We start from the raw sequence: 10,000 nt of genomic DNA, 5'->3' as shown, positions 1-10,000 counted from the left end.
CCTCTCCTTGGCCTGCGGTGCCTGCAGTGCTGCACGTCATCCCTTGACATTTGCACATAAAGGTGTACCTTTATGCATCCAGCTACCCTGGACGAGACCTCTCTCCCTCCCTCCTTCATGCCCACCTGCTTTCCCTGCAGCTGTCTGTCCAAAGGACACACTCACTCTCTCTATGTTTGTGAGCTCAGGCTGACAGCAGACCAGGCAGGCACCAGGTCACCTAGCACAGCCTTCTCTCTATTTATGGGATGGAAATTCCTTCCACATTTGCACCTGTGTATATGCAAATGTTAGGCACACCTGTGTCCCCTTTGCCCCATCTTTTTAGTGATGCATAAATGCCCCCCCCCAAGCAGGTAAGGGGAGCTGAACTCACATCTTACCTCCCCATGCCTCAGAGCTCTGGGTACTTTTCTTTCAGGCTCAGCCTGGTGATAGCAAGGAGAGTGTGTCATTGTCTTTATCAGTGAGCTGTTGTTTACAGCCCAGCTGTTCAAAGGGCATGTTGGATAGGAGAGATTACCCTATCACCTAGCCCATCGCAAGCCAGGCAATGGGGATCAAGATCCACCAGCGTATTGGCCGGAGTGGCAGGAAAGGGTGGAGGGTTGGCATTGTCTTTGAGGCCACTGCCAGCCTCAGTCCTTCATTGGTGCTGGGAGGCATGGCTGGGTGCATAGCACGCTGGCAGTACATTCTTGGGGCCGTGCTTGCAGGAGTGCTGCTGCTGACCGCCGGGATCTTGCTGGGGCACTATGCAATCTACAAGGCACCCCAAACCCCTGATTGGCTTCACAGACTCTCGAGAGACCTGGACCCTGCTCTGCTTGAAGACTTCATGAGCCAAGTGGAAGCCGCCCGCATTGGGGAGAACCTCAAGTAAGGCTGGGAGTGGAAGAGGCAACAGCCCCTAAAGGTGTATTTTGCATTTGGAGAAATGGATCTCCCCCACCCCAAACTGTATCATGGGATCTCTCTTATTTATTATGGGGCGTAAGCATTCGTGGACTAGAGTCTAGTTCATCCAAGGAGTAGAGTGGACTGCTAGGGCTGTATCCAGTGCTAATCCTTCTCAGAGTAGACCTATTTAAGTTAATCGACACGACTAACATAGGTCCATTAATTTAAATGGGTCTACTGTAAGTAGAGTGTGGTTGGCTACAACCCTCAGTCTTTAAGGGAAGGGTGGGAATCTTTTTTTTCTATCGTGGGCAGTATTCCCTTGAGGGGCCAGTGGTGGACAAGGCACCCCCTTCTGTCTTTCTCCTTTCCTTGCCACCCCCATGAAATGAAATGAGGACGGGGCAGGGTGGGGGAATGCTAGCCCATCTGTGCACACACCCAATAATTGATGGGTTTGGTACAGTCCAAAGGGTGTACTCCTCTGTAGATATCATGGGGTCTGCACAGCCACAAGACATGTTGATGGACCACTAGCTTAGGCTGCAGTCCTAAGCCCACCTAGGAGCACGGGGGGCTGCCTTATATCAAGACAGGCATTTGGTCCACCTAGCTCAGCCCTGTTGAGGAAGGCTGGCAGTGGCACTCCAGGGTATCAGACCGGTCTTTCCTCATCCCCTCCTGGAAATGCCAGGTAGTGAACCTGGGACCTTTTACGTACATACAAAGACAGTGCTCCAGTCATGTTAGCAGGATGGAGCCTCCATGATCAAGAGCATTCTTATGCCCAATACTAGATGCTGGGTACAAAGAACAGGGAAAGACCTTTATGCCCTGATTCTCTGAGCTCCTAGAGACATTTGGTTGGCCACTCTTGGGAAAAGGTCTGGACGGACCTTTCGTCTGGTGTAGTAAGGGAATTTGTGGGCTCTCATACATATGCGATAACGGAAGATGTGCAAAACTGTAGAACCAGGAATAAAAGAGCCTGAAATGAGGGAGCTAAGGAAGGGTGCTGAAGATTCCGTTTTAAAAGCTGGAGGAAGAAGGAAGCTGACGTTTTTGGAAGGATGAATTCTGTGCCAGATTCCAAATTTTGCACAGACACTGTCCGCATCCCCAAGCCTATCCCTGACTGCTCCCTCCTGCGTTAGGCAGCTGTCTTCTAAGCCCCATATGGCTGCCACTAAGGGAGATGAACATCTGGTGCAGCTGCTGCTGAATGCCTGGCGAGACCCTGCGACTGGCCTGGACAATGCCATGGAGGCCCAATATGAGGTCTTCTTCTCCTTCCCTGACCCAGAGGAACCAAACTCCGTGGCTGTGGGTGAGTATGAGCTGGGACGGAAGGAAAGGTCTGTCCATTTCGGGCCTCTCCGGTTCTCATGTTGCCAATCTTAAATTAAATTCTCCACATTTCTGCAGCAATTAGCAAATTGTTTTTTGAAAACGCCTCATGAAAATTCTTCAGCAGTTTAGTGCAACATTCTAATAAACACACTTTTGTATAAAGGTTTTACTAATGTACACATTTTTGTAAGCAATTTCTTCTAATATCACTCTTTTGAATGTTATTTTCCACAAATATATTCATTTTTATGCACACTTTCACCTAATACATGCTTTTTTTTAAAAAAAAGTGGTCGCACAACTGCATCGCAAAATTAAGAAATTCGAGTTTGAACAATGGCTGTGTTTCAATTCTCATATGGTTTCAGAAAGTGCAAATTTGTTAGATTCGGCTTTACGTGTGAACTGAATCGAATTCCTCCCCCCTCCCTATTGGGTGGAGTGCGGGGGGGGGATTGGGGGGCAAAGAACGGAAACTCTCCGACTCTGAAATCACTAGAAAGATCAGCTAGACAGGGCAGCCAGCAGCACTACTAGGCAGCGTGAGGGAAGCAACTGCTGGGGGGCAGGAGATGTTGGAGGATGCAGAGCTTAGTGTGTGTGCACCCCACATGGGCTGCCCTGAACCCCTAAGCTAGCCTGCTGCTGCAATCAGGTGTTTCCATGATTGAAAATTATTTAGTTAGTGGGATTTATAGAATGCTTAATCAACAAAAACCTCTAAGATTACCAAAAAAATTAAGATTCAGCTGCCAGTTGAGTCAGCTTCCATCCAGAGAATGGGAGGGGAGCGCCATTTGTGGTTTTTTTGCCTCAGGCAGCAAGATGGGCTGGCACTGCAGGCAGATGATAATGTTTAGACGTGCTTGGGAGCGTTCAAAGGATTTCACATAAAAAGCAAGGACCCATCTGCAAGAGATTTGCCCTCTGCATAAGAGATTCAATTTCTAAATGTTTTGATGGATAGGCCTTTGTATATGTATTCAAGAAATGTGAGTCTTTTTTTAGACTATAGGGCGTTTCAAAGACCAACTCTGAATCATGTCATAAATGACATGGTTGAAACCTGAATAATTTTGTGTACAAACACATATAAAATCTCCCACAATTTTAGTGGGACTTGCCCAGCTCAGCGACCCCCAAAGTGCTGCTGGCCCCACCACATGGCTGAAGCCAAGGCTAATTTGTGCAGAAATGTCTTCCTCTCAAACCGGGATGGGAAACCTGTGGAGCCCTCAAGATGCTGTTGACCTCTGACTCTACCAGCGCCAGCCAGCACAGCCAATGGTCACGGGTGATGGGTCCTCAACAATGGGAAGGCACCATTCTGTGGGACCCAAAGGAGAAAAATGCTGACAATTCTTCTGTATGTCAGGAAGTATTTGTACATGTATTGAGATAATTCAGAGGTGTTTTTTGTGTGCATGTGTGCCCATGTGCTCTATGGAAAACCCCAAAAGCCTTGCACTCTAACCCAAACGTATCTCCAAATAAAGGTGCATGCCCTTTATTTATTATTTGATTTATATCCCACCCTTCCTCCCGGATGTGTCCTCCTGAACACACGCTATATAATGTGACCCAATTCTATGTGGGAATTAACCAGATCAGACACTCTCCAAAAGCCCCCAACCCAATTATAAAGTTTCAAGTACATAGATGAAACCTAAGGCTATTTTGTGCAGGAATTGTGTCCTAAAGCATGCAAATGCCAACAGGTTTTATATTACAACATAATTCAGAGATGCTTTGGAGGGGTTTCAGGGTACCCTAAAGCGATAGCCTAAAGAAGGTGTGAGCAGCCCTTTTTTTCTCTTGGGGGCAATAATCTCTCGGGGGCTACCTAATGGAAGTGGGTGGGGCCACCCCTCCTCTTTCTGCTGCTACACCATTCTCTCTCTCTTTTGGCCCAGAGGGCTGATGGGGGAGAGACAGACAGCCCTTGCCAGAGTGCTGAGCTGATCACTTGCAGAGGGCTTTGGGTTTAGGACTACAGGATGCCCATCCCTGGCCTAAAAACAACCAAGTTGCCCAACAAGACACATTTCTTGAATACAAAACTAATCAGGATAAAAACTAAAGCTGGTCAATGATATTTCAAACTGTTTGCAGTTGGAAATCAGAGACAAATTTGTGGGCCAGAACGTGTCTTGGCAGGAAAAAGTATGGGAGCAAATGAGGGTGGAAGAGGAAATCGGAGAGGGGAAGAACACCACCAGCCACAGATAGCCTGACTGGATCTTCTTCATCTTTTATGCCAGTGATGGAAAATGGTACCCGTGCCTTTGTCTCCCGGGAAACGGAGAAAAACCTGACTGCGGACCAGGCAGATAGGGAAGTGGTGAAGCCTTATGCTGCTTATGCACCTCCAGGGAACCCCAAGGTACAAAGCAAGGAAGGACCCCTCTGTCTGTGCACTTTTATCCTCCTATCTAATCTCTGAATATGCTTATCTAATCTCTGCTTGGAATTTGCCCCCTTTATGGGCCCGTTAAAGGCCCCACATAATCCTCCCCCATGCCATCCGCATATCGATTCCTCCCTTCCGGGCATCGGCCCTGAGAGCTGCAGCATGTCTTGAGTAGAGATGGAAGGATAAATAAAATAAATAAATAAATAAATAAAATAAATAAAATTCTCATTTTCCCCATCTCAAATTCACTTCTCCACATTTCCACAGCAGTTTTGTTATATTTGTTTTTTAAAAAATCCTCATGAAAATTCGTTTTAGGGCACATTTCCCCCAATAAACACATTTTTGTATGCAGTTTTGACCAACGTACACATTTTGCAAGCCATTTCTTCTAATATAATGCTTTTTGTATGTTGTTTTCACTAATATATTCATTTTTATGTGCACTTGCCCCTATTTTTTGTAAACTTTGGTTGGAGAACTGCATTGTAAAATCAGAAAAGTGTGATTTTTGAAGGACGTCTGTATTTCAGTTATATTGTTTTGGAAGGTGTGATTTTGATAGATCTGGCTTTAAATGCGAACTGAATCACATTGCCGCCCCCCATCTCTAGTCCCCAGAGAGAGAGAGAGAGAGATCCCAAATCCTCAGCCGTTCCTTAAATTGCTTTGCTGCTAGATCTCACTCTCTGCAGATGTATCAGAGGATGGATATGAGGCCAGAGAGAGGTGATCTGGGGCAAAATACAATCTGCACCCCTCCAATGCTATTAGTAGGTAACACAATGTATTTAAGTACATTAAATATCAACATCAGGCTAACACCAGACTGCAGGGGCCGTTGAAGGTGTGATGGCACTACCCTTGGCACTGGGGTGTGAAATAGGCCCAGTTGCACCAGTGGATTAGTGCCCTGTGTGCACATGGCTACCATCACTCAAGATTGTGGGGGGCAAGCATGGATCATGGAGTGGGAGCTACAGTCACCAGCCCCAGCAGTGTTACACTAGAAGTAAGGTTCGTTCCTGCTGGTTGAGGCCCAATATCAAACAACGGAGACTCAGAATAGCAACCAAGGCCTAGTTTATTGTCACTTGCAAGTCGAGAGCTCACAGTAGACTCGTGTCAGTCTGTGAGATCTAAAAGTTACAGTAACACAGATATAGTTTCTTGTTTCCAGGCGGTTTCACATGCATTCCAAAGGTGGGGGTTAGTCATGCTCTGTACTGCAGATAAGAAATGAAGCTGCTAGCTTGTTCATTTGTTTGATACTTTTCAGTTTGCTGAGTCCTGCTGATTCCCTTAATATTGCCAACTTATCAAAGGTCATTGTCATCATTCTACATGTGTTGTCAGCATTTCTATAGGTACAGGAAAACTTCCAATTTTCTTATATTACAATATCCTCCCTCAAAAAGCGTTTAGGGCAGTGAAACCGTTAATTTCCTCTTGTGGAGAGCTTTGCTACACTAAATGCTTGAACCACCTTTTAGCTTAAATGGCTAACACAGGAAGGTTACTTCTGGATTGTTTCACTGTCCTGAATGCTTTTTCCATTAATTCAGGCCAGAAAACTTCATATTTGTGCGAGTATATCTGCATGTATGCTTTTAATTGGCACTAAAAACAACTAAGGCTCTAACAAACAATGGGATTCACTGTAGGTGGGGAGTGTACACGCCAAGGAATAAGATAACATTTATGCAACAGCGTTTAACTCTGCCCTTGTTTTTCTTTGCACAAAACCGCTGGAACGCATTACCAGTCATACCATCAGGTGGGGGTATGTGTGAGAGTTGGGGTGGAAGCTATAGCTCTTGGCCTTGCACCTCCTAGATTCCATTTGAACCAAAATAGGGTTAGCCAAGCTATTACACTTCCCCCGGTGAAGGGCATACTCATACAGATGTCCTTTCACCCCTCAGTCACTATCTTGCCCCCAGGCTCCAATGCTGACTTCCATTCAGTGTAACTGTGCCATTTGAGTTTGAATCCATATCACAAGGGCCCTTAAAACGAAGACCAGAATTAAAATATCAAAATCACCACAATGGGGTGCACTATAAGAATTAAAGCTCCTTTGGCGTCTTCACCCCAACCAAAGAGAGAATTCCACCATCTGTGTGTCTCTATCTATAAGAACTTATCTATAATGTAAGCGACTGTATAGCAATCATGTGCTATCTGACGTGTAGCTTGTTCTCCCATTTGTTTAACTGCTTCTAATTGTTTCTGTAACATAGGATGAGAAAGTAACTTCTGGAGATCAGCTAGGCCATAACCTAATGCAATGGGTTTGAGGTGTTGAAACAGATCTATTCTCTGGATGGTCCATACAGGGCCTTTAAATGAAAAATCACATCCTACTATTTCCTCAATACCACAAAGCATCCATTGATATATCTTAGCATAGGTTGTATATAACACTTATCAATAACAACATAATCACAAAATGTTCTAAGGCACATGCACCCATGTCCAGAATATACAATAGTTGAACTTGATTCATTTCTTAGCATAAAAGAGCCATAAGATACATTAATCATTTTGAGAGAAAAGCAGTCTTGATGGGATTCCAAACTATCATCTTCACAAACAAATCCTAGATTCTTATGGTGTTGTCATCCATTCACATTAATTGTTACCCATCTTGCATGCTTAATTATAGCCCACTGGTGCACTTCCTGGGCATTGCACTATTCCTAACTATTGTTCTGAAATAGCCAAATTCTGTAGACCCCATCACGAGGGATTTAAAAGGCCAAAAACATCCCAAGAGCAAAACATTATCTTTTTTTCTCATTAATTTTTATTCAAATTTTTAAAGACAAAAAACAAAACAAAACAAAAATAATTAAACAATAAAATAAAATGTTGACTTCCGATTTATCGCAGATCAGCTATAAGTCTACAATATATAACAATCCTGTCTCCTAAATTATATTATAAAATCACTTTCCTCCAGTAGTTATCTTAATTAATCATAAAATCTCATAAACATTACTTTATTCTTCCTACAAAAAGTCAAAGAGAGGTTTCAGTTCCTTGAGAGATATATCTTTCAATTTTTCTCCAAATAAACATGTCGATTAATCCATCTCATTCAAATCTGTTAGGTCCAATAATTTCAATAGCCATTTTTCCATTATCAATGTTAATTCCATCTTCCATCTTCAATCTTCAATAATCCTGTTAAGTCCAATAATTTCAGTAACCATTCTTCCATTATCAATAATCCTATTAAGTCCAATAATTTCAGTAGCCATTCTTCCATTATCAGTATCCCATAATAATCTTGTTATCATAGCCATAGTCCAAATAAACATATAGATTAATCCATCTCGTCAAACCAGTTTGATCCAATAATTTCAATAGCCATTCTTCCAATATCAATATTGATTCCATCTTCCATCTTCAATAGTCCTGTTCAGTCCAGTATTTTCAGTATCAATTCTTCCATTATCAGTATCCCATATTAATCTTGCTGTCATAGCCATAGTCATATAATAAGAGTCTGATGGGAATTTCCTTTATCACAAATCTTTTCTTGCCATCAATTCTGAATATGTTGCTGAGATATTGTTGTAAAGTCATATCTCTGTTCTTCTTTTTTACAAAATGCACTGGCTCATCTCTTAAGAATTTTTCCACTGTCACATATCTGTAGTCAATTCCATAGATTTTTTCTATATCAAGCTCCATCACATCATTCCAGTCCAAAAAATTATCCAATACATTGATAACTTTATCTCTATTATCTTCATTAATTTCTTCAGAGACAACGTTAAGTTCCAAACAGTAAGCTTTATTTCTAGTATCCATAAACTCCAGATCTTTTTCCAATTCTACATTTGTTCCAATCTCCAGAGCTTGTATCTTCCCTTTAATTTTTCTTTTCTCATCTCTAATCTCAACAATCTCCTCTCTCACAGAATCCACTATTTCTTTAAACTCCTGCGTCATTTTGCTAAATTCATTTTTCATCTCCTGTCTACCCTGTCTCAAGGTTTGTTTCGTTATCTCAATCTCATCCATTATTTTCTTTTTTTTTACAATAATTTTTATTCAAATTTTCATAAAACATAGAAAACAAAATCATAAAACATTCAAAGACAAAAAACAAAACAAAACAAAAATGATTAAACAAAAAAAATAAAATGTTGACTTCCCATTTGTCACATATCAAATCAGTTATAGGTCTACAATATATAACAATCCTGTCTCTTAAATCATATTATAAAATCACTTTCCTCCAGTAGTTATCTTAATTAATCATCAAATCTCATAAACATTACTTTATTCTTTCCACAAAAAGTCAAAGAGAGGTTTCAATTCTTTAAGAAATATATCTATCAATTTTTCTCCAAATAAACATGTCAATTAACCCATCTCGTTAATAATTATAATAATCTTATTGTCATAACCATAGTCCAAATAAACATTTCGATTAATCCATCTCATCAGAATCTGTTAGGTCCAATAATTTCAATAGCCATTATTCCATTATCCCTATTAGTTCCATCTTCCATCTTCAATAGTCCTGTTAAGTCCAGTAATTTCAGTGTCCAATCTTCCATTATCAGTATTCCATAATAATCTTGCTGTTGTAACCATAGTCATATAATAAGAGTCTGATGGGAATTTCCTCTATCCCAAATATTTTCTTGCCATCCATTCTGAATAAGTTGCTGAAATACTGTTGTAAAGTCATATCTGTGTTCTTCTTTTTTACAAAATGCACTGGCTCATCTCTTAAGAGTTTTTCCATTGTCACATGGCTGCAGTTAATTCCATAGATTTTCTCTATATCAAGCTCCATCACATCATTCCAGTCCAGAAGATTATCCAAGCCATTGATAACTTTATCTCTAATATCTTCATTAATTTCTTCAGAGATAACGTTAAATTCCAAACAGTAGATTTTATTTCTAAAATCCATAAACTCCAGATCTTTTTCCAATTCCACATTTGTTCCAATCTCCAGGGCTTGTATCTTCCCTTTATTTTTTCTTTTCTCATCTCTGATCTTATTATCCTCTCTCACAGGATCCCCTATTTCTTTAAGCTCCTGCGTCATTTTGCTCAGTTCAATTTTCAGCTCCTTACTACCCTGTCGCAGGGTTTGTTTCGTTATCTCAATCTCATCCATTATTTTCTGAAACATAGTTACTTCCAGATTCTCAGCCACTTTCTTGATTGCCATTTTTAAAACCACGAAAACAAAGCAAAACAAAAATAAAGAAGAACCACTTCTTATTTCAGCAACAATTGGGTTAATATTCCAGGCTTGATGACATCACAGTATAAACAGAGCAACCTGCCTTATCTCTCTATGTT

At 41.4% G+C, this 10,000-nt stretch overlaps 1 protein-coding gene across 1 annotated transcript in view; it reads left to right on the top strand.

The window, feature by feature from the left end:
- Positions 1-579: 579 nt before the first annotated feature.
- The window catches only part of NAALADL1 (N-acetylated alpha-linked acidic dipeptidase like 1), a 57,866-nt gene continuing 48,445 nt past the window's right edge, over positions 580-10,000 (top strand). Inside the window, exons 1-3 of the mRNA XM_061606433.1 lie at positions 580-879; positions 2,055-2,227; positions 4,512-4,633. Coding sequence (XP_061462417.1) covers positions 665-879; positions 2,055-2,227; positions 4,512-4,633 — 510 coding nt within the window. The 5' untranslated portion in view covers positions 580-664. The remainder of the gene's footprint in view (positions 880-2,054; positions 2,228-4,511; positions 4,634-10,000) is intronic.

Source organism: Rhineura floridana, chromosome 22 (genome assembly GCF_030035675.1).
Source record: "Rhineura floridana isolate rRhiFlo1 chromosome 22, rRhiFlo1.hap2, whole genome shotgun sequence".
NCBI lineage: Eukaryota > Metazoa > Chordata > Lepidosauria > Squamata > Rhineuridae > Rhineura > Rhineura floridana.
Note: the sequence above shows the minus strand (reverse complement) of the source record. Positions and strands in the feature narration are given on the sequence as shown.